Source organism: Hemitrygon akajei, chromosome 8 (assembly GCF_048418815.1).
Source record: "Hemitrygon akajei chromosome 8, sHemAka1.3, whole genome shotgun sequence".
Taxonomy (NCBI): Eukaryota; Metazoa; Chordata; class Chondrichthyes; order Myliobatiformes; family Dasyatidae; genus Hemitrygon; species Hemitrygon akajei.
Window position 1 is genome coordinate 155593601 of NC_133131.1, and position 25909 is coordinate 155619509.

Below are 25909 nucleotides of genomic sequence, written 5' to 3' on the forward strand. Positions count from 1 at the left end.
TCCAATGGGATCCCACCACCAAGCACATCTTTCCCTCCCCCCACCCCCACTTTCTGTTTTCCACAGGGATCGCTCCCTACCTGACTCCCTTGTCCATTTGTCCCTCCCCAATGATCTTCCTCCTGGCACTTATCCTTGCAAGCAGAACAAGTACTACACCTGCCCCTGTACCTCCTCCCTTACTACTATTCAGGGCCCCAAAGAGTCTTTTCAAGTGAGTCTGTTGAGGTCACATACTATGTCTGGTGCTCCCAGTGCGGCCTCCTGTATATCGGAGAGACCCGACGTAGATTGGGAGACCACTTTGCTGAGAACCTATGATCCATCTGCCAGAAGAAGCAGGACTTCCCAGTGGCCACCCATTTTAATTCCACTTCCCATTCCCATTCTGCTATGTCCATCCTTGGCCTCCTCTACTGTCACGATCAGGCCACACTCAGGTTGGAGGAACAACACATAATCTGGCTGGGTAGCCTCCAACCTGAAGGCATGAACATCGATTTCTCAAGCTTCTGGTAATGTCCCCGCAGCCCCTCCCCCTCCCTTCTTCACTATTTCCCATCCCCTTTTCCTTCTCTCACCTTGCCTTGCCCATTGCCTCCCTCTGGTGCTCCTCCCTCCCTTTCTTTCTTCCATGACTTTCTGTTCTCTCCGACTGGATTCCCTCTTCTCCAGCCTGGTATATCTTTCACCAATCAGCTTCCCACCTCTTTACTTCACCCCTCCATCTCCCAGTTTCACCTATCACCTTGTGTTTCTCCCTCCCCGCCCCCCCCCACCCTTTTAACTCTACTTCTCATATTTGTCTCTCCAGTCTGGCCAAAAGGTCTCAGCCCGAAACGTCGACTATACTCTTTTCCATGGATGCCGCCTGGGCTGCTGAATTCCTCCAGCATTTTCTGTGTGTTACATCATTATTCATTTCCCCTAATTCCAACTTTACCCACAGTAAGTACAGACGGGAAATATTCATTTAACACTTTGCCTTTCTCTTGTGGCTCTACATACAGATGATTCCTTTGATCCTTAAGTAGAACGTTTTGTTCCTTAGTTCCCTTCTGCTTTGAACATACTTGTAGATCTCTCAGGATTCTGCTTTATCTTATTTGCCAAAGCAATCTCACGTCCTCTTTTTGCCCTCCTGATTTCTCTTGTGTACTCCTATAGCTCTTTTACTTTTCAAGGGGTTGGCTTGATTCCAGCTGCCTCTACCTGATATACACCATCTCCTTTTCCTGACCAATGCTTCAGTCTGCCTCATTATCCAACATTCCCTAATCTTGTCAGCCATGCCCTTCACTCTAACAAGACCATGCTGTCCCTGAACTGTCCCCATCTCATTTTTAAAAGTCTTCCATTTTCTGGACAGCCAGTTACCTGCAAACAGCCACTCCCAAACAAACTTTGCAAGCTCTTGTTTAGTATCTTCAGAATTTGCCTTGCTCCAATTTAAAGCTTCAATTTGTGGAGCAGTCCTATCTCTTTTTATAACTATGGAAAAACTAATGGAATTACAGCCACTTGTTCCAAACTGTACCCCCACTGACATTTCAGTTACTGTTCCTACTTTATTTCCAGCAGGTGGTAGTTTGTTACCACTTTCTAGATGGAGCACTTGCACACTGTTCAAGAAAACTTTACTGGATACATAAAACTAATTTTGCTCTATGGAAGTATCAGCTAATACGGGTGAAGTTGAAATCACCTACTACAACGTCCTTATTCTTACAGCTATCTGCGTTCTTTGTACATATTTTACCCTCTAATTCCACTTACTGTCAAAGTGATCATCTCATTTCTAATTTCTATCCAAACAGCCTCAGAGGATGATTCCAAGAATATCCTGTCTAAGTGCCACTGTGATGTTCTCCCTAAGCAAAATGCAACACCTCTTCCTCACTTATCTCCACCTCTATCACATCTGTAAGCATCTATACCCTCAAACACAGAACCGTCAATCCTAACACTCACTCAACCATGTCTCTGTTAATGCTACAATGCCCCAGTCCCATGCCTTGGATAGCATAACTTGAGGTCTTCTACTTTATCTTTTTAAAAAAAATCAAAAGTAACATTAGCAAATTTGCAGATGACACAAAGCTGGTTAGTAGTGTGAAATATGAGGAGGATGTTATGAGAATGCAGGGTGACTTGGACAGGTTGGGTGAGTGGGCAGATGCATGGCAGATGCAGTTTAATGTGGATAAATATGAGGTTATCCACTTTGGTGGCAAGAACAGGAAGGCAGATTACTTTCTGAATGGTGTCAAGTTAGGAAAAGGGGAAGTACAACGAGATCTAGGTGTCCTTGTTCATCAGTCACTGAAAGTAAGCATGCAGGTACAGCAGGCAGTGAAGAAAGCTAATGGCATGTTGGCCTTCATAACGAGGGGAGTTGAGTATAGGAGCAAAGAGGTCCTTCTGCAGTTTTACAGGGCCCTGGTGAGACCACACCTGGAGTATTGTGTGCAGTTTTGGTCTCCAAATTTGAGGAAGGACATTCTTGTTATTGAGGGAGTTCATGAGGTTAATTCCCGGGATGGTGGGACTGTCATATGTTGAAAGATTGGAGCAACTGGGCTTGTATACATTGGAATTTAGAAGGATGAGAGGGGATCTGATTGAAACATATAAGATTATTAAGGGATTGGACACGCTAGAGGCAAGAAACATGTTCCCGATGTTGGGGGAGTCCAGAACCAGAGGCCACATTTTAAGAATAAGGGGTAGGCCATTTAAAATGGAGATGAGGAAAAACTTTTTCACCCAGAGAGTTGTGAATCTGTGGAATGCTCTGCCTCAGAAGGCAGTGGAGACCAATTCTCTGGATGCTTTCAAGAAAGAGTTTGATAGAGCTCATAAAGATAGCGGAGTCAAGGGATATGGGGAGAAGGCAGGAACAGGGTACTGATTGTGGATGATCAGCCATGATCACAGTGAATGGCAGAGCTGGCTCGAAGGGCTGTATAGCCTACTCCTGCACCTATTGTCTATCTGTAGGTTTCTTTATTTTAAATAAATACAGTTTAGTCGATCAAACCTTCCTCACTTCCTGTCTTGGTCCAGCCGTCCTGTCTACTGAACATGTTCACTTCAGCTTTCATATTTGCCTCAACTTGCCCATCTGCCACACTGCTTTGGTTTCCACCACCTCTGCCAAACTAATTTCAACCCTCCTGATTGGAATTAGCAACTCTTCCTGTAGGTACAATGCTCAGGTGCAACCAGTCCCTCTTGAACAAGTCACCTCTGCCCAAGTAATCCCAATGGTCCAAAAACCTGAACCCCTCCCTCCTGCACCAGCTCCTCAGCCACTCATTTATCAGAATCAGTCAGGTTTAATATCACTGGCATAGTTGTGAAATTTGTTGTTATGCGGCGGCAGTACATAATAATAAAAACTGTAAATTGCAGTGAGAAAGATAGATATATCGTATATTAAAAAAGCTAAATTGAATAAGTAGTGCAAAAAGAGAGAAAGAAGTAGTGAGGTAGTGTCCGTGGGTTCAATGTCCATTCAGTAATCTGATGGCAGAGAAGAAGAAGCTATTCGTGAGTCATTGAGTGTTTGCCTTCAGGCTCCTGTACCTCCTCCCTGATGACAGCAATGAGAAGAGGGCATGTCCTGTGTGATGGGGGTCCTTATTTTCCTGTACCTTCTTATTTCTACCTTCACTAACACATGGCACCAGAAGCAAGCTAGAGATTACGGCCCTTGATGTCCTGCTCGATTAACCTTCTGCCTAATCCCTTATGTTCGCTTAGCATGACTAACCTTTTCTACCAATGCCATCATTGGTACCAAGGTGTGCAATGACCTCTGCCCTCTTCCCCACCCCCCACCCCCCGAAAACGTTCTGCAAACGCTCAGAGAAATCTTTGACCCTGGTCCCTGGCACCTGGGAGGCAACATACCATCCTGCAGTGGTGCTTGCAGCCACAGAATCTCCCATTTGTCCCACTATTGTTGATTCTCCTATCACTAAATCTTCTTTGTCTCCATCCTCTCCTGCTGTGCAACAGAGCCAATTTTGCCACAGACCTAACTGCTGCCGCTGCTGTCCTCTAAAAGGCCATCCCAGTTTTAAAATTTAAACCTATAATTTCATCAATGAGTTAAACTAATATTTCTCTACACTTCAGAATGATAGTACTTCAAGGTACATCATTGATTGTGGGATGCAAAAAGTTCTATATAAAGGTAATGCTTTGATTGTATTGTCCAAGCCACTCTTTTATTCTTAAAAGCTGCCATTATTTTACTGTGCTGGCTTTGTCGTTTGCATTGGCGCAATGCTGAAAAATAAATAACACTATTTACCGTCTCAAATTAATTAATAATTTATATCACATTTTCCACCATTTCCCTAAGTTGATTAGTGTGTATTCAAACTTTCAACCAGATGACGATTGCCCAAATGTCTAGACTTAGAAAAGTTGCTAATACTTTATTATCTAAGCCATTGTGAACTAGGCTTGAACTCAGAAGTGGAAGTGCCAGTTATTTCAGATGGTTGAGATTCACTGCTTATTTACAATAACAATTATAAGCTTATCACCATACCTTGTCTTCATAGAATCGCTTTCGTAATTTCTTGTCTTTTGGAGGCACAGTGTGCCTCAGTTGCTTGTACCATTTGCGAACAATATATCCACGCCAGTGACTCTGAATTCTAAGTTAAAAAGTGTGAATTGTTAAACCAACATTAAAATTGATCCTCCAATACTAAGAGATTGTCAAATAAATGCTTAATGTACCATTGGAATACAATTCTTAATTCTGGAAACAGGGAGATCATTGTGTGGGTTGCTTGCATCAATCAATTTATGTCTTTCAGTAATACTTAGGCTAACTTTATTTGACACGATTATTTACTCCTTTAGTAATATTTAGAAAGATCAGAGATTTAGTTAAAAAACTAGCTATTGGAAAATTGAAAAGATATAGAAAAGCCAGTTACTTTACTGTTCACAAACAAGAGAAAATCTGCAGATGCTGGAAATCTAAGCAACACAAATAAAATGCTGGTGAAACTGAGCGGGGCAGACAGCATCTATGGAAAAGAGTAAACAGTCAATGTTTTGGGCAGAACTGGAGTGAAAAGATGAGAAATCACAATAAGAAGGTGGGAGAGGGGAGGAAGAAATACAAGGTAGTAGGTGATAGGTGGAAGTGGGAGGAGGGAGGGCAGATGTAAAGAGCTGGGAAGTCGTTTGATGAAAGAGATAAAGGGCTTGAGAAGGGGAACCTGATAGGAGAGGATACGTAGCCATGGAAGAAAGAGAGGGGGAGGAGCACCAGTGAAAGGTGATGGGCAGGTAAGGAGATAAGGTGAGGGGGGGAATGGGGAATGGTGAAGGGGAAATTACTGGGAGCATAGGTTACAGTAAATGACCCCAACAGACTCACAGGTGAAGTGTTGCCTCACCTGGAGGGACTGTTTTGGGGCCCTGAGTAGTAGTGAGCGAGGAGGTGTAGAGGCAGGTGTAGCACTTGTTCTCGGATCTTGTCAACTTCATCAACTTTGCCTCCAACTTCCACCCTGCCCTCAAATTTCTTGGTCCATTTCTGACACGTTTCTCCTCTTTCTCAATCTGTCTCTTTTGCTTGAAAACAAATTATCTACTCATGTCTTTCATATACCCATTGACTCTCACATCTAGATGGACAATACCTCTTCCAACCCTGTACTTGTAAAAATGCCATCCCCTTCTATCAATTCCTCAGTCTCTGCCGCATCTGAGGGGTGATGTCAGGATACACAGCACCCACATAGCTATTCGCTGATAATGCAATAATGGAAACTGAATCCAAGGACATCAATGGAAAACCAATCAACACACACAAAACGCTGGTGGAACACAGCAGGCCAGGCAGCATCTATAAGGAGAAGTGCTGTCGACGTTTCGGGTCGAGACCCTTCGTCAGGACTCCTCGTGTTCACATCTATGGAAAAGTAAGTTTGAAATTTTTGTAAAAAAAATGAAAAAGTATTGAGGGTGATGAGGGGTCTCATCCTGAAATTCTGACTCTTTATTCCTTTCCATTGATGCTGTCTGACCTGCTGAGATCCTCCAGCATTTTGTGTGTGTTGTTGTACTATTTCTCAAAGTATGTACAATTCTGGTCCCCACACTACATGAAGGATGTGGAAGCAATAAAGCAAGTACAAATGAGATTCATCGGAATACTGTCTGGAATTGAGGGCTGTAGTTTCAGGAAAGATTGGACACACTGTGTCTATTTCACCTAGAATGTAGGAAACTGAGGGTTGATCTTATAGAGGATCAGAAAATCAGACGAGGCAATGGAGGCAGATCGAAAAGACATTTAGACAGGTACTTAGGAAATGTCTAATGCAAGGAAATAAGATTAGCATAGATAAGTATCATGGTTAGCATAGATAAGGTGGGGTTAAAGGACCTATTTCAGTGCTGTATGATTCTAAGTCTTGTTTTAATTTTGAATAGACACATGACTAGCAAGAACAGCCAATGTGTAGAAAACCTTTGATGCACAAACAAATCCAATAATAAAATCACCAAAATTTCCTTACATACTGGAAGGAAACTTCTTTACTTCAGTCTCCCTCAAATTGAGGAGGATGGTCTCTTAGCATAAAAAATACTCACTTTTCTCCATGGAACAAGACTTTCATTTTGCCTCCACCCTATTAACAGTTTTGAAACACAACAAAGTATCTACAAATGAGATGCTTCAATTAAATAAGGTACCTTGTAGCACATTTTGTTCTGTATAGGCGAGCTCCATCATGAATTACCCTGGTCTGGTATTGTTCCTTCCTACACATGGGGCAACTCTTTCTCCCAGAGAACTTCTCAAAGGCTTGCAGACAAATCTTAAGGTATAAATTAAATATAATAAGTAAATTGTGAAATTCAGGAATTCCTTACATTACTATTTTTGATCCTCAAAAGCCATTTTTGAATAAAAAGTAGGTTTTAAAAAAACACAAATCAGAGGCTAGGTATTCTGTGGTAAGTGCCTTACCAAGTGACACCTCAAGGCCTTTCCACCAACCTCACTGCAATTACCTTGCTCAGACTACAGTTGCAGTATCTTATCTTATCTTCAACCTCTACTATCAAGAAAGACGGGCAATAAGCCTGCAGGTTCTCCTCCAATTCACAGATTACTGTGATTTGGAAATATACCTCCAGTCCTTCATCATTGCTGTATCTAAATGCTGTAAATCAGGACCTAGCAGTATTGTGATGGTGATTCAGGAAGATGGATCCCCAGCACCTTCTCCACGGCAAGTAGGAAAGAAAAATAATTCTGGCCTTGCCAGTAACACCCAGGTACTGGATAAAGATAAAAATTAAAAGGAAAAATTTCTGCATTTTTACCATCCCATCCCTGATATCACTGACCATGTGCTCATGACAAACGTAAATGGTCACTACATAATCCACATTTATGAAGCAATGTTCTTAATGAAAAATGCATGATTGACATACAAAACATATTCGCAATACAAAGTGTAACCAAGAAAAATAAACTAATGTAATAGGAGCCAGGATAGTCTTAATAACGGTTCTGTGCTGTATCGATTTTATAAAGCAATTTTTGGGCTTGTTTTGCTGATTGTTATTTGTTACAACTAAAAACAATATCAAATCTCTCTGTTCATGCAAACCCTAAATCTGGGTTTCATTATTTCCCCAAGCACCACAAATTATCAAATTGTTATTTATTTATAGATATTCTCATTATTTCCCTGCAAACCTTTGTACTTACCCGATGAAAAACATGTGAGCAAGACAGCAAAACCTGTTGCACAGAAAAAAAATACTTGTACATTAATTTGTAATCTTATGTATGAGTATAAAAAGTACTGAATAATGTTTCCCCTTAATGTTACCCTCTTTAATGCTAAAGAAATTATCAGGATTCCTAATGGCAGACAATGACAGAAATGATCAGGATTCTTAATGATAAGACTGGCAATCATCAATACAATTATTTTTTTAAAACTCGTGTTCTTGAGAAAAAGGCCATGTTGGTTGCCTCTCCTAGTTACTCAATGATGCTAATGGATTGTTGAATGCTACTAGCAGAGTTTGATACAACTATGATGAGTTTCTTCACAGGAAAGATTAGAATCACACCTGGCCAAGTGAGGTTAAGGAAGTAGGTTTCTTTTTCTGAGGGGCATCTGTGAACAGCTGAGTTATTTTTAACGATGTGACTTCTTCATTGGCATTTTCTTAATGGGAGCAGTTCTTAGTTTTATTACCATTTTGTAAATAATTAAATTTTTAAAGTTGTGCTTTCTGGAGCTTGCTTTGCTCATTTAATTATTTTCAGGCTTTGATGTAGCAGTTCAGAGCCACAGTCCAAATATGTCAAGGAATAATGACCTGATTTCATGTATGACTGTAGTATCCTTGACAACTCAGCCTAAAAGTGATTCAATACTAAGCAAAGTGACAAAATGGCATGACAAAGGAATTGATGGGAGCAGACTTATTCTTCCCGGCTCCATGGATAGATAAAATGTTAACTATAACATGGTTCCTGAAGGAATTTTTCAACAATCATTAGGCTCAAATTAACAAATTTAACAACACCTGTTTTAACTGACCATCAAAAGAGGGAGGCATCGTGTATTTAGTACTATTTATATAAAAAGCAAAACTACTTGGATTAATTTCAGCATTTCCTACACCACTAGATGGCATGCCAAATAGTTGTGGGATGTTCCCTCTTAGTGAGGAAATACACCAACATTTTTTAGGTAGATTTATTTAAATTCAAGCACTTAGAGAGACTACTGAAGTCCTGGTGGTCTTAATCCCCATAAGAGAAGGACATATACTGGCAATAGGTTTGTAAGGAGATAGAAAATAATCCCAAATTAACTCAATTTTTAAAATGAAATCAAAGTAAACCACCTGAAGTATTTTGTGATCATAACAGAATAGAATACACATTTACATTTTGGAAGGGAAACAATATTTGTGATTTCAATACATTGTATGGAATTCAGTGTTTTTATAGCTACAGGTTGAGTACTTATCTGAAATTACAAAATCCAAAAGCCTCCAAAATTGGAAGTTTTTTTGAGCACTGTTATGAAGTCACAAATGGAAATTTCCACAAGTTGCTGGGGAGGCTCCCAGGTGATGTGTAGATCTCTGCGCACCACGGGCAGTTCTGAGAAGTGACCTCATATACAGTACGTAATGAACAGAAGTTAATGAAAACTAGAAAAACAATCTACATAAAGCAAAAAAAACGAAGATCTTGATTGTGTATTGGAAGAGTGGATTCATCAGTATCAGAGTGAATATTTGCTGTTTTAATGGCATGCTAATCATGAAACAAGCAAAGATCTATCACGATGGACTGAAAATTGAAGGTAATTGTGAATATTCATCAGGCTGGTTGCAGAAATTTAAGAAAAGGCACAGTATTAAATTTTTAAAGATTTGTGGTGATAAAGTGTTGATCACGAAGCAGCAGAGAAAAACATTGATGAGTTTGCTAAGATCATTGCTGATGAAAATCAAACACACTGAATGGCTTCATCAGTACATATGTGTGATGAACAAGTGTAACACAATCATTGGTAGTACATAAATTCAGAGTCGGAAATTATGGCGATCCCAAGCTATCTCATTATATATTCCAAAAAATATATGAAAAAAATACAAAACACTTTGGCCCCAAGCATTTTAGATAAGGGATACTTAACCACAATTCCAAGTACATAGTGACTTAAATCGCAACATTGTCGCATAGTGTAGAGGTTTTCTGGTACAGTAAAAATGCTTTTCTCTTCAATCAGTTAAGGTGCTTACTTGTTGTTGTAATCCAAATTCTTCTCTGCATATAGCACAAGGCTGTGCTGAATCTCCCTGTTGTACAGATCTCTTCTTTACTAGATGCCACTCATTAGCTGTCAAGGGTGCATTAGGTGCCTCAACCAGACCCATTTTCTGAGCTGAAAGGATAAGATTGATAGTAGAAATATGTCTCAGAATTTGCTCTAAGTAAAACTCGAGTTCATCCAATTATCTTGCTATTTGACAATTATAAGTGGAAATAATAAAAGATGAAGATATTTAAATCGAATTTACAAATGCATTATCTAAGAATGCACAAATCCCAGTTACGGCATTACCAGCAGAAGTTTAATATTCATCTGTTTCAAATCAAGGACACTCAAACAAAAATATTTTAGTCCATGCACAAGGCCGGCAAACACTCAAAACATAGGACTTAGAAGCAGAACGTTGCATCTGCTCTACCAATCAGTAAGATTATGGCTGATCTATTTGAGACCCTCCACTGGTGGGGCTGCCCGTGGGTGCTGCACTCCAGCCATCCATGTGATACTTAAAGGTAGGGCAGTACAGTATGGACAGCAAGCTCACCCTCTCCATGATACAGTCTGGCACCAGTGGCATTGCAGGAGTTGCCATTCAGCATTGAATTCTATGTAGATCTGCATTAGGGACTCCAGCTCTGGATTTTTTTCTCGGGGGTTTACTCACAAAGCCTTCCCCATTAGTGGGTATAGCCGCAAGGCAGCTGAAGTTTGAGATCAGAGTTTTCCTTCTCCTGGTAAGCTTCAAACCACAGCTGACATGCCCTATCTGCCTGAAGATACTAGTTTTAAGGTGACAATAACCCACCTTTGCTCCTCCTGTCAGTAGAATTTCTTCCACTGGGCTTAGTAGCTAAGCTGCATGTGGCGGGCAGGAGCTGAATCTGGTTGTCAGAAGCTATTTGAGGCACATGCCATTTGAAGCATTTAATAGGTAGCAAGAGCTTATCCCCACTATCAGCCCCTGTCTATAACAACCTAAGGAACTGACTGATCTATTACTTCTGCATCATTTGAACATCAATGGATCTGGGGTTGAGCGGGTAAACAGCTTTAAGTTCTTCGCTATCCACATCACCGAGGACCTCATGTGGTCTGTACACACCAGCTGTGTGGTGAAAAAGGCACAACAGCATCTCTTTCACCTTAGACGGTTGAAGAAGTTTGGTATGGACCCCCAAATCCTAAGAACTTTCTACAGGGACACAATTGAGAGCATCCAGACTGGCTGCATCACTGCCTGGTGTATGGGAACTATACCTCCCTTAATCACAGGACTCTGCAGAGAGTGGTGCGGACAGCCCAGCACATCTGTAGTTGTGAACTTCCCATGATTTAGGACATTTACAAAGACAGGTGTGAAGAAAAGGCTTGAAGGATCATTGGGGACCTGAGTCACCCCAACCACAGTCTATTCCAGCTGCTACCATCCAGGAAACAGAACTGCAGCATAAAAGCCAGGACCAAGAGACTCTGGGACAGCTTCTTCCACCAGGCCACCTGACTGACTAACTCACGCAGATTTGAGTGTATTTCTATGTTACATTGACAGTCCTGTTCATCATAAATTATAAATTACTATTATTGCACATTTAGATGGAGCTGTAACATAAAGCCTTTTACTCCTCATGTATGTGAAGGATGTAAGAAATAAAATCAATTCAATTTCTGCAGCAACCTCATTTCACTTGATAGCTAAAAATCTGTCATCTGGTATCATGTATGTACTCAGAAACTGAGCTTCTATAGCTTTCTCGCACAGAGAAATCCTAAGATTCGCAAATATTTGAGTGAATGAGTATCTTCTCATTTGCCCTGAATGGCCAACAATTACTTTGGGACCGTGATCCTTGGTTTTAGAAACCAAGCCAGACATATCATTGTCACAATATTCATCTATGAAGCCCTACAGAATTTTGTATCTCAAGTGAATTTTATATTCTCACAATGTTCTGAATTCAGAAGGATATTGGTCCTGTCATTTAATCTCCCAGTTTAAGACATGCCTATCATCTCAGGAATCAATTTGGTGAACCTTTGTTGCACTTCCTCAACTGCAGGTATACCTCAGGCAGGGAAAATAGAATGGTCCTCAGTATTCCATTTGTAGCATCAAGTGGGCTATATATAATTGTAACAAGATGTCTCTCGTACTCATTAAATTTCAGTGTGTACACTGACATCATTCTGAATATCAATCATCTTTTGATTTTGCACTATTTCACACCATTTACCTTATTTTTCAGTGCTTTCATCTTTAAAATTGGATGACTGCTTTGCTTTACATTATATTCTTTCTCATCTATTCATCTATTCTTCACTCCTGTGAAGCCTCTCTGCACCATCTTCATACGGCTACTGGTAGAGCCATCCAATGTAGAATCATTTCAGAGTTATACCGCATGAAAACAAGCCTTTCAGCTATTCATTCACCACCAACAATCAAGCATTCATCTACACTAGTTCCACATTTTCCCCAATTTACTGCACATTCCTACTGCTTATCTCTGCAGTGACCACTTTTCAGTTAGTTAACTATTGTATAGTTTGGGATGAAACCTGAGCAACGGGACAATGCACAAGGGGACTGTGCAAACACTACATAGACAGCTCCGGAGGTCATGACTGAATCCAGGTAACCAGAGCTAGGGGCGAGCAGCTCTTCCAGGTGCGTCACTGTGCAGTGCTGCCAACAAGCTGTGTAAGTCATTGAGAGATGGAGGTAGAGATACTTCCTGACATTATCAGAACTTAGTTTTCTGCTAAGTTGCTTATCAAAGCACACAGAATTTTATATCTTCACTGCATCAAATATCATAAAAAGTTTCTAGAAAATATCATTATTAAAAGTCCTGAAGAAGGGTCTCGGCCCGAAACGTTGACAGTGCTTCTCCCTATAGATGCTGCCTGGCCTGCTGTGTTCCACCAGCATTTTGTGTGTGCTGCGATCATTATTAAACGTTGTTTTTGACTCTGAAGCAGCTGAATCAATGAGTCCGCTTCAAAATGGCAAACCTTAAAATGGGTGAAAATAATTTCTGTAATGTTAATAAATTATCTCATGTTGCATTAAGTAGGAATAATGGCTTCAACAACTTCCTATCTATGGACTTCATATTTCCATCTCATCCACAAGGTTCGTTGCACATTGTACCCTACAAAGTTAATAAAACTGAAATACGAAATGTTAAATATATTTACCTAAAGTAAGGCCTGGAGGTTTTGGATCCAAAACATACTCTCTTTCCTCATCTTCCTTTATTTCCTTTTTTTCATTTCTTTTTATCCCTGTATCCACGACAGGCTTCACAGTGTTTCGGTTTACAAGCCTGTAACAATTCATTTTATTCCGTTCTTTTGTCTTAAAAGTATCAGACAATGAATGATTTTGGAGCTGCAGATTCCTAATAATGTGATCTTGCAAAGCTACAGCAGTGAGCACTGTGGTGTCTGGTTTTGTGGAAATACGCTAAAGGGTACAATGGAAATGAGAATGCAAGAACAACTAATTATTTTTTATTTGAGAAGCCCTCTTAACTGAGTAACTTATGTCCAACAAATTGTTATCCACTTATTTTGGGGTATACATTTAATGTTTCATGACTTGCTCTCCTTCCATCCCCTTACAAATTTTATGGTCTATTTTAAGAGAGCTCATTAAAAAAAACGATTGCGTCTCTCCCTGCTAAATTCCAGAAAGCCTAACTACATTGGTGGATACATTGGAGCTGATTGAGAAATGAAAGTGTTTATGTGCTAAATTACATCCCATAAACACTCTCCTTCCTCAATCAGTTTCCGATTTAGGGGTCCTATGTACAGTCAGCCTTTATATTCAACTGGAGCTACCACAATCAGCCCAAAGGCGTAAAGCACAAAAGACGTAATGCTATTTTAACAAACAAATATACAAATTATACATATCCTTCCCTCTTTAATGAGATCTGAGAAGAACAGTTTCTGGTCTGTAAGACTTGGCTATAACTTATACCTTCGAAGAGGTCTTCTGCAGTTAAAACCAGGAAAAGGTACAGGCTAATATTCATTACAAATCTTCTCAGTCTCCAGCCACTTGTAAGGGACTCACATATCAGATACTAGTATTACTCTAGCATTATATTATCCCTGTGATTTAGGGAGTTTAAAATTGATAATAAACATATTAAATTTAAATTGGCCTTTTTCTTCTCCATTGAATTTCAAAATATTACCATAACAAAATGTAATGAATAGAGATCACTGCTAATGAGCATCTTTGGGAATGCAGAATTCATTGAATAAGAAGTAAATTAAGCTTTCAAAAGCAGTTTTTCATTGAACAAATCCTAGCATATGCAACAGAGGTCAAATATCTTTGTTTAAAATGTGGTTCAAAACATAATAAGCCATAATTTGGAGAACAGAAGCACTTTTAAATCATGATTAAAATCTAGACAGTAATCTGTTCTTTACAGAAATATTAATAATCAGAAATAAAGATATATAATTTTGGAATTAGTTATTCAATATTTGCCAAGAAGGGAACTTGTCATCGACAAGAAAATAATCATAACAAGCTTCTTTAAATAAACATGCAAACAAGCTGCAGTTGACGTTTCTGTTAAAGCCATACCACAATGTTGTCCTAAACAGTAATAAAACAGTTTCCAAATTTTGCTATAGCCCATGTTATATATTCATTCAATCATTTTTGGGGCATTGTTTGCAGGGTCAGTTTTTACTGCCCTTGAGAGGTGGTGATGAGCCAATCCTTCTTGTGAAGGTTCTTCCACACTGATTTCCAAGATTTAGAGTCGGGGAGGAATGAAATTTAATTTCAAATCAGGATGTTTTGTAACTTAGAGGGGTACCTGCAAGTGAGCAATGAACTTGTGCACCTGCCTCCCTTCTTAGCCTTCCTACTGGTAGAAGTTATGCGCTTGGAAGTTGCTGTTTGAGTAGCCATGGAAAGTAACTGCAGTTTATGTTGCAATTGTGGATTCTAGGCGCTCAAATGAAGGCATGGAATACAAATAACAAAGAAAAATATTGGGCAAAAGCAGTGATCCCATACAGCTGACCTTGCCAAATAATGCAAAAGGGATACAATTAAATATTTTGCACTTTCATTGTAGCTGAACACATTGTGTTCTGCAACCATGGTGAACAATTAGAAAGCTGCAGACTCAAGAGGCTTATATGCAATGACATTACTTGAGAGAGGCTTTTGGCAGTCTAACAAAGCAGCAGGAAAGGAGTTAGAAATATTGGTGCTAATGCCTCCTAACTTAACTAGAGGTTGTGGATACAACAACTCTTGTTTTGGTTAAGTGCTAACTTTTCAATCTTCAGAATATTCGAATGCTTAGTCCACCTCGGCAGGTCAAAAAAAATACAATAACGTTATTTAACCTGTTTAATTTTAGACAAAGTAAAACGTGACTGAGTGAATCCTCTGTGTAAGAAGAAAATATTTTTTTATTTGTAGAATATATCATAAAGAATAGGAAAGTGGTTAACAGAGTCTCTTTATAAAGCCAAATACTCAAGAGTTCGAACATGTACCTTATCCTTCCCCTGTGTTTTGCTACTTGGGCCTGGCATCAAAGATGTGCTCAGTGATTTGGATATTGTTGCACTTAAATCCATATTTAAAGCAAAGCTTTGACCTCAACAGGAAATTTCATTTATCCAGAAGTTTATCTAAAATAAAACAAACATTATTAATATATTATTTACATTATAAATGTACTAAATTATTCCCATTTATACAATGCACTTTTGATTCATACATTAATATACAATCACAGAAAGGCAGAGAAAAGCCCTGTTGCCAAAATAAAGATGTTTATTTAATACAGTTTACACAAAGATTCCATAAAGATGCAATTTGTCTAATACAACTTTTATTCAGTATTCTCCTTCCTGTTCCTAGTATGACTTTTATTTTTCTGTCCCCATTGGCCCCCTATATTTCAAAGGGGAAATGTTCTCCTTGCTCCAGAATCTCTAGAGATTGCTACAGAGCCACTGTGAAAGGGTCCACCAATGACTGTCATCATGGAACTTTTCTCTGATCATAAAAAAAGAAAACCTACAGCACAATACAGGCCCTTCAGCTCACAATGCTGACCCAAACATGTACTTACTTTTAGAAATTACCTAGGATTACCCATAGCCCTCTATTTTTCCAAGCTCCATGTAACTATTCAGGAGTCTCTTAAAAGACCCTATCGTTCTGATGACTCCACCATTGCAGGCAGTCTATTCCACACACTCACCACTCTCTGTGTAAAAAACTTACCCCTGACCTCTCCTGTGTACCTACTTCCACGTGCCTTAAAACTGTGTCCTCTTGTGTTAGCCATTTCAGGCTTGGGTAAAAGCCTCTGACTATCCACGCGATAAATGCCTCTCATAATTTTATATACCTCTACCAGGTCACCTCTCATCCTCCGCTGCTCCAAAGAGAAAAGGCTGAGTTCACTCAACCTATTCTCATAAGGCATACTCCCCAATGCAGGCAACATCCTTTGTGGGCCGAAAGGCCTGTATTGTGCTGTAGGTTTTCTATGTTTCTATGTAAATCTCCTTTGCACCCTTTCTATAGTTTCCACATCCTTCCTGTAGTGAGGTGACTAGAACTGAGCACAGTACTCCAAGTGGGGTCTGACCAGGGTCCTATATAGCTGTAACATTACCTCTCGGCACTTAACTCAAACCCACGGTTGATGAAGACCAATACACTGTACCACTTCTTAACCACAGAGTCAACCTGCACAGCAGCTTTGAGTGTCCTATGGACTTGGACCCCAAGATCCCTCTGATCCTCCGCACTGCCAAGAGTCTTCCCATTAATACTATTTCAAATTAATACTAATCAAATTTGACCTACCAAAATGAACCACCTCACACTTATCTGGGTTGAATTCCTTCTGCCACTTCTCAGCCCAGTTTTATCCTATCAATGTCCCACTGTAAAATCTGACAGCCCTCCACACTATCCACAATACCCCCAACCTTTGTGTCATCAGCAAATTTACTAACCCATCCCTCCACTTCCTTATCCAGGTCATTTATAAAAATCACAATGAGAAGTGGTCCCAGAACAGATTCCTAAGGCACACCACTGGCCACCAACCTCCATGCAGGATATGACCTGTCTACAACCACTCTTTGCCTTCTGTGGGCAAGCCAGTCCTGGATCCAGAAAGCAAGGTCCCCATGGATACCATGCCTCCTTACTTTCTTAATAAGCCTTGCATGGGTACCTTATCAAATGCCTTGCTGAAATCCATATACCCTACATCTACTGCTCTACTTTCATCAATATGTTTAGTCATAGCCTCAAAAAATTCAATCAGGCTCGTAAGGCACAACCTACCTTTGACAAAGCCATGCTAACTATTCCTAATCATATTATGTCTCTTCAAATATTCAAAAATCCTGCCTCTCAAGATCTTTTACATCAACTTACCAACCACTGAAGTAAGACTCACTGGTCTATAATTCCTGTGCTATCTCTATTCCCTTTCTTGAATAAGGGAATGACATCTGCAACCCTCCAATCCTCCAGAACCTCTCCCATCCTCATTGATGACATTGATGATGCAAAGATCATTGCTAGAGGCTCAGCATTCTCCTCCCTCACCTTCCAGAGTAGTCTGGGGTACATCTTGTGGTCCTTGATGCTTTCCAAAAGCTCCAGCACATCGTCTTTCTTATATGTCTATATGCTCAAGTTTTTCTATCCACTGTAAGTCATCTCTACAATTGGCAAGATCCTTTTCCGTAGTGAATACTGAAGCAAAGCTTTCATTAAGTACCTCAGCTATCTCCTCCAGTTGTCCATTGTCACACTTGATTGGCTCTGTTCTCTCATGTCTTATCCTCTTGCTCTTCACATACTTGTAGAATGCCTTGAGGTTTTCTTTAATCCTGCTCACCAAGGCCTTCTCATGGCCCCTTCTGGCTCTTCTAATTTCATTCTTAAGCTCCTTCCTGCTAGCCTTATAATCTTCTAGATCTCTATCATTACCTCATTGTTTTGAACCTTTTGTAAGCTTTTCTTTTCTTCTTGACTAGATTTTCAACAGCCTTTGTACACCACGGTTCCTGTACCCTACCATTCTTCCCATCTCATTGGAACATACCTATGCAGAATGTCACTCAAATATCCCCTGAATATTTGCCACATTTCTTCTGTACATTTCCCTGAGAACATCTGTTCCTAATTTATGCTTCCAAGTTCCTGCCTGATAGCTTCATATTTCCCCTTACTCCAATTAAACACTTTCCTAACTTTTCTGTTCCTATCCTTCTCCAATGCTATGGTAAAGGAGACAGAATTGTGATCACTATCTCCAAATGCTCTCCCACTGAGAGATCTGACACCTGACCAGGTTCATTTCCCAGTACCAGATCAAGTACAGCCTCTCTTCTTGACGGTTTATCTACATATTGGGTCAGGAAACCTTCTTGAACACATCTAACAAACTCCACCTCATCTAAACCCCTTGCACTAAGGAGATGCCAATCAATATTTGGGAAATTAAAATCTCCCATCACAACAACCCTAATATTATTACACCTTTCCAGACTCTGTCTCCCGACCTGCACCTTGATGTCCCTGTTACTATTGGATGGTCTATAAAAAACACCCAGTAGAGTTATTGACCCCTTCCTGTTTCTAACTTCCACCCAGAGACTCTCCATGACTTTCTCCTTTTCTGCAGCCGTGACACTATCTCTGATCAGCAGTGCCATGCCCCCACCTCTTTTGCCTCCCTCCCTGTCATTTCTGAAACATCTAAAGCCTGGCACTCTAAGTAACCATTCCTGTCCCTGAGCCATCCAAGTCTCTGTAAGGGCCACCACATCATAGCTTCAAGTACTGAGCCATGCTCTAAGCTCATCCACTTTGTTCATGATGCTTTTTGAATTAAAATAGGCACATCTCAAACCATTAGTCTGTGTATCCCTTCTCTATCACCTGCCTACTGTATCCTCCCTCTCGCACTGTCTCCAAGCTTTCTTTATTTGTGAGCCAACCGCCCCTTCCTCTGACTCTTCAGTTTTGTTCCCACCCCCCAGCAATTCTAGTTTAAACTCTTCCCAACTACCTTAGCAAACCTCACTGCCAGGATATTGGTTCCCCTGGGATTCAAGTGCAACCTGTCCTTTTTTGTACAGGTTGCACCTGTCCCAAAAGAGGTCCCAAAGATGCAGAAATCTGAATCCCTGCCCCCCGCTCCAATCCCTCAGCCATGCATTCATCCTCCACCTCACTCTACTCTTATACTCACTGTCACGTGGCACAGGCAGTAATCCTGAGATTAATACCTTTGAGGTCCTGCTTCTCAACTTCCTTCCTAACCCCTGTAGTCTGTTTTCAGAACCTCCTCCCTTTTCCTACCTATGTCATTGGTACCAATATGTACCACAACCTCTGGCTGTTCACCTTCCCACTTTAGGATTTCGTGGACGTGATCAGAAACGTCCCCGACCCTGGTACCTGGGAGGCTAACTACTGTCTGCGTTTCTTTCCTGTGTCCACAGAATTGCCTGTCTGACACCCTAACTACAGAGTCCCCTATTACTGCTGCCTTCTTCCTTTCCCTACCCTTCTGAGCCACAGGGCCAGACTCTGTGCCAGAGACACGGCCACTGTTGCTTCCCCCAGGTAGGTTATCCCCCCTCCCTCCAGCAGTACTCAAACAGGAGTACTTATTGTTAAGGGGCACAGCCACAGGGGTACTCTCTAGTATCTGACTCTTGCCCTTCCCTCTCCTGACTGTTACCCACTTACCTGTTTCCCGAGGCCCTGGTGTGACTACTTGGCTATAACTTCTATCACCTCCTCACTTTCCCTAACTAGATGAAGGTAATCCAGTTGCAGTTCCAGTTCCCTAACATGGTCCCTAAGGAGCTGCAGCTCAACACACCTGGCACAGATGTGGCATCCGGGAGATTGTCCCGAACTTCCCACATCTGACATCCAGTACAGAACCCAGCCTCACAGACATCCTTCCTGTTTCTATTCCTCACAGGTAACTTACCTCGCCTCAACCTGTTATCGCCAAAGCGTTATACTACTCTGCCTCAGATCACTCCTTTGATAACCACTCCACTAGGCAGCGTCTCCCTTTTATGCTGGAACCTTCCCTGCTATTTAACTCACGATTGGTGCTCTGGTTATAGCTGCTGATAGGCCATGTACAATGGACAAACGCTCTTGAAGCTCCCTTTTTAAATAACTGCCGCTAACCTGTGAGAAATCCCTCTTGGTAAAGCTCTGTTGATGCCGCTGATAGGCCAGATATCTCTGTATTTGATGCTCTGTGTTTTCTTTGGAAAGTTGCAAACAATCTACTTCATCCAGTCCTTCTCAGCTTAACCTTGAATACTTCTTTGACCCCACCTAAGCATACCAGCAGATTTAAGACACTGTCTGAAGCAGACTTCCCACTGAGGACCACAGCTGAAGAGTAATCACCATGGCAGATTGCACAGGAAAGTAATTCTTGAAACCCTGCATGGACGATCCAAATGCTCTAATATTGTTCCTCATATGCTGTGTAAACAAGTGTTGACTACAAAACCATTTTAGAGGCATTTCTAAAAATGTCCTTTATCAGATTATAGTTAATTTTCCTTCATGCCCTACCCCCGACCACTCTTATGACTCTGTGAAGCATCCTGTAAAGCTTTTCAAATCTCAGTTTATAAATACTGTAGATAAAGAGTAACTGTTACTGTTGAAATATACCTTATCAACTTCAAGTTTCCAATGATTATTGGGGGGGGGGGGGGTGGCGGATCAACTTTTGAATGAAAAGTTAAACAGAGTCCATGTCAGTAGAGTGGAAATCAGAGATCCCTGATATTATTTCAATTTCAATGTAGGTAGTCACTATTGAAAATAGAAGGCTGTTGGGTAACTTGGTGAAAGACTTTATGGAAGGAATGGTTCTGATTGAGAGATACAATGAACACATTTCTACTTCTGGGGTGAACTAGAAGTCCAACAATTTGTTGCAAGAGCTCAGTGGGTTGAGTTCATTCAGTGGGAGGGAGGGAAATACCAGTGATTCATCTTGAAATTCTGCTTTAAAAGTGAGAGCGGAGACGTCAGATGGCTCGTATAGAGAGGGAGAGAGGTGAGACCGATATCTGAGGTGATTGGTGGACAGGCAGGTTGTAACAAGTAGGAGGTGGGATACAGTGACAGGTGAGTAAGAAGGGAGACAGACAACAAAACAAAATGGAGAGGCAGATGGAGTGATGTGGGGAGGGGAAGTGTGTAGGTTGGAGACAGCTGCTTGAGGGAGATAAAACAAAACACGAAGGGCTACCAGTGCTTTAGTCTGAAGGTGATAATGGGAAACATTAAGGGAGAGGTGAATGGCAGATGTATCCCAAACCAGAACCAAATGGGGAAGGGGTATGGGGGGGGGGAGACAGTGGGTGAACTAATGTGTAGTGGATAGTTGGATTTGGGGGGCGGGTGTTGGGGGACAGGAAGCAGGGATGGTTAAGGGAAAGGGAACAAAAATAGGAGGACCAGAAGAAAGAGAGGTGGGGGAAAGGGATTAAAAAAGAGATGCATTCACCAAAGGGAGGATTACCTAAAAACTCAATGTTCATGTCATGGATTGTAAAATATTCAAGCAGACTCTGAGGAATTCTTCAACACACACAAAACACTGGTGGAACGCAGCAGGCCAGGCTGCTGCTGCCTGGCATAGTGTGTTCCACCTGCATTTTGTGTATGTTGCTTGAATTTCCGGCATCCGCAGATTTCCTCGTGTATGAGGTATTGTTCCTCCAGTATGCATTGAGTATCATGCTAGAATTGAGAAGAATGAGAGTGGGAAGAGGAATTGAAATGACTTGCAACAGGGAGCTCAGGATAGCCGCTGTGGACCAAGCATAGGTGCTCTGTGAAATAGGTGCCCAGTCTGTGCTTGGTTTTACTGATGTACAGAAGGCCACATCAGGGTCTCGAAACACAGATGACTTTGATCTCTGGAGGGGTTGATGGGGAGGGATAAGTAGACCAGGGAATCACGGTGGGAGTGGTCTCTGTGGGGTGGAAATGGGGCAGGTGGTGGAGGTGTCACTTCAGCTGATGGAAATTGTGAAGGATAATATGCTGGAAGTGGAGGCTTATATCAAGAAAGGCAAGGATGAAGGGATCTCTATGTCAGCTTTGTTCACACAGAGATGGGTGGAGAGTGGACGAATGAGAAACAGGTGTAAGATAAGGCTTCAACAGCCACAGTCATGCTTCCTGAAAAAAACACATTTCAGATATCCTTAAACGCAAGATCTCATCTTGAGAGCAGATGCGGCAGAGACAGAGAAACTGGAAGAAAGGGATAGAATCCTTGCAGAAGATGGGGGGAAGAGGAGTTATCTAAGTAGTTGTGGGAATGGTGGTGTAAGTCCAGAATCAGAATCAGGTTTATTATCACCGGCGTGTGACATGAAATTTGTTAACTTAGCAGCAGCAGTTCAATGCGATACATAATCTAGCAGAGAGAGAGAAAAAAATAAAATAAAACATAATAATAAATAAACAAGTAAATCAATTATGTATATTGAATAGATTATTAAAAATGTTCAAAAACAGAAATACTGTATATTAAAAAACATCCATGGTGGGATGTGCGGGTTGGTGTGTGTGTGTGGTCAGTAGCGGGGTATATGACGAAGTCCCACAGAACTGAGGATTTCTGACAGTGAGTGGTGGGAGGGGCCTGTCATACTCCATTGTCACACTTTTTAGGTGGCTCTGGAAGTCCAACCCCAATAGCACAGGCACACACAGTTGAGGCATGACCAGTAACGCAAAGTCCCGATATTCTGTGCCCTGCACCACCAGTGTCACTACACAACCCCCCCGGATGTCTGTGGAATGCGATCCAGAAGCCATGGTGACCCTCTGGCTTACCGGCTGTGTCACGAGTCCACAGCGTTGCACCGTGTCCAGGTGAATAAAACTCTCAGTGCTGCCCGTGTCAAATCGGCAGCTAGTCCTGTGCCCCTCCACCAGGATGTCCATCATTGACCTTGCAAGCTGGTGTGGAGCGCTTTGGTCGAGGGTCACAAAGGCCAGAGTTGAATCGCTGTCTTGGTGCCCGGTAAGCACCTGTGGGTCGGAGGTGGGGCGAGTTGGTGCCGACAAAGATGGCCACCCCCATGCCTCGCACGCGGCGGGCAGGCAAGATGGCGGCGACCAAGATGGCGACCCCCATGCTTCACACGCGGTGGGCAGGCAAGATGGCGGTGACCATGATGGCGACCCCCATGCCGTTTGGTCTCTGATCATGGAGTAGACCCTTGCACTGACTCTGGAGAGGAGAACCCTGCGCATCGTGGCAGGGTCGATCACATGAATCTCCTCCAGGTACGATTCGAAGCATGCTAGCCAGAGTTCGAAAGGATCGCCAGCTTCCTGGGATTGAGGGTTGAGATCCAATCTGTCGGGTCTCAAAATGCTCTCCATGTTTTAAAATTGCTGCTAATAAAATTGATGTACCATCAATAACTCTCGGAGACGGGAGGTGAACGATAGGCTTTTATTAGCAGCAAAACGGAGCACGGCATCTCGGAGACTGAGGGAGCAGCAGTGCCTCCAATCGCCTTTATACAGGGGTCTGTGGGAGGAGCCACAGGAGCAGTCAGCAGAGGGGCGTGTCCAGACAGGTATACATAGTTCACCACAAATGCCTAAGATGAAGCTGACTAGATTTACAACCTTTTGCAGCTTCCTTCAGTCCTGTGCAGTAGCCCCTCTGTACCAGACAGTGATGCAGCCTGTCAGAATGCTCTCCATGGTACAACTATAGAAGTTTTTGAGTGTATTTGTTGACATGCCAAATCTCTTCAAACTTCTAATAAAGTATAGCTGCTGTCTTGCCTTCTTTATGACTACATCAATGTGTTGGGACCAGGTTAGATCCTCAGAGATCTTGACACCCAGGAACTTGAAGCTGCTCACTCTCTCCACTTCTGATCCCTCTATGAGGATTGGTATTTGTTTCTTCGTCTTACCCTTCCACAATCAGCTCTTTCGTCTTACTGATGTTTTCAGTGCCAGGTTGTTGCTGTGGCACCATTCCATGAGTTGACCTATCTCACTCCTGTACGCCCTTGTGTCACCACCCGAGATTCTACCAACAATGGTTGTATTGTCAGCAAATTTATAGATGGTATTTGAGCTATGCCTAGCTACACAGTCATGTGTATATGTAGAGTAGAGCAGTGGGCTAAGCACACACTCCTGAGGTGCGCCAGTGTTGATAGTCAGCGAGGAGGATATGTTATCACCGATCTGCACAGATTGTGGTATTCTGGTTAGGAAGTCGAGGATCCAATTACAGAGGGAGGTATAGAGGCCCAGGTTCTGCAACTTCTCAATCAGGATTGTGGGAATTATGGTATTAAATGCTGAGCTATAGTTGATGAACAGCAACCTGACATAGGTGTTTGTGTTGTCTACGTGGTCGAAAGCTGTGAGAAGAGCCATGGAGATTGCGTCTTTTGTTGACCTATTGTGGCGATAGTCAAATTGCAATGGGTCCAGGTCCTTGCTGAGGCAGGAGTTCAGTCTAGTCATCACCAACCCCTCAAAGCATTTCATCACTTGTCGATGTGAGTGCTACCGGGTGATAGTCGTTAAGACAGCCCACATTATTCTTCTTTGGCACTGGTATAATTTTTGCCTTTTTGAAGCAAGTGTGAACTTCTGCCATAGCAGTGAGAGGTTGAAAATGTCCTTGAATACTCCCGCTAGTTGGTTGACACAGGTTTTCAGAGCCTTACCAGGTACTCCATCGGGACCTTCTGCCTTGTAAAGTTTCACTCTCTTTAAAGACAGTCTAACATCGGCCTCTGAGACAGAGGGATCTTCACAGCTGTAGTTGTGTTCTCCCTTTCAAAGCGGGCATAGAAGGCGTTGAGTTCATCTGGTAGTGAAGCATCGCTGCCATTCATACTATAGGGTTTCGCTTTGTAGGAAGTGTAGGAAATCCACTATACAGTACTATGCAAAAGTCTTAGAAACACTAGCTATTCTTATTTTATATTTTTATATAAAAACATACACACCTAAGATGTTTGCACAATATTGTATTTGTCAACGTGCAGTACAGAGTGAGTTGGTAAATCTGGCAGGAGCAAAGGACATTGAGAATGGTGAGGGTGGAGTGCCGTGGGAGTGATGTGGAACATGTGGTACAGAAGCAGTGCTGGGGTGGGGGGGTTGTGGTCTGTGCAGACAAACCCAATCCTGAGACACCAGGCAAGGTCATTTGATTACGAACAATTGGTTTATTGATCATTACAGAATGTCTCTCTGGTGCTTCCTGCTTCTTCCCCTCTCCCTGTCCCCTTCTCACTCTCAGTCCACAATCGAGACCCATATCAGAATCAGGTTTATCATCATTCACATATGTCATGTAATTTGTTTCTTTTGCAGCAGCAGTGCAGTGCAATACATAAAATTACTTACAGTACTGTGCAAAAGTCTTAGGCACCCTAGCTATATATCTGTGCCCAAGTCTTTTGCATAGTACTGCATATCAATAGGTACACTTAATGTCAGAGAAATGTATACAATATACATCGTGAAATTCTTTTTTTCGCAAACATCCACAAAAAACAGAGTGCCCCAAAGAATGAATGACAGTTAAGTGTTAGAACCCCAAAGCCCTCCCCCCCACAGCTTCCCCCTCCCATGGATCAGCAGCAAAGCGACAACCCCCCTCCACTGAGCACTCAAACATGCAGCAAAGCATCAATAAAGACACAGACTTGCAGTACCCCAAAGACTACTCGTTCACTCGGTAATTTGACATACCGCAGGCTCTCTCTCTCTCCCCGTTATCCCAGTAAGTGGATAGTTTAGCTTTTGAGTAGGAGTTACAAAAGGGAAATGTCAGAAGTTGCTCACATGAATTTAAAAGCAAATGGAAGTTAGTGGCAAAAGTGATAAAAACTGATGAGTTCTGTGTTTATGCAGAAAATAGCAAAAAATGCAATAATCAATGTAATGGAGAAAAAATTGG

General features: G+C 41.7%; 1 protein-coding gene across 1 annotated transcript in view; it reads right to left on the reverse strand.

Annotated features, from left to right (window-relative positions):
- rnf32 (ring finger protein 32) overlaps positions 1 to 25909 on the reverse strand; it is a 72339-nt gene that overhangs the window by 24181 nt on the left and 22249 nt on the right. The window contains exons 2-7 of the mRNA XM_073054884.1: positions 15402 to 15539; positions 13059 to 13326; positions 9829 to 9971; positions 7763 to 7795; positions 6736 to 6860; positions 4565 to 4673 (exon numbers count right to left, since the gene is read on the reverse strand). Of these exons, the coding sequence (XP_072910985.1) occupies positions 4565 to 4673; positions 6736 to 6860; positions 7763 to 7795; positions 9829 to 9971; positions 13059 to 13326; positions 15402 to 15485 (762 nt within the window). The 5' untranslated portion in view covers positions 15486 to 15539. The remainder of the gene's footprint in view (positions 1 to 4564; positions 4674 to 6735; positions 6861 to 7762; positions 7796 to 9828; positions 9972 to 13058; positions 13327 to 15401; positions 15540 to 25909) is intronic.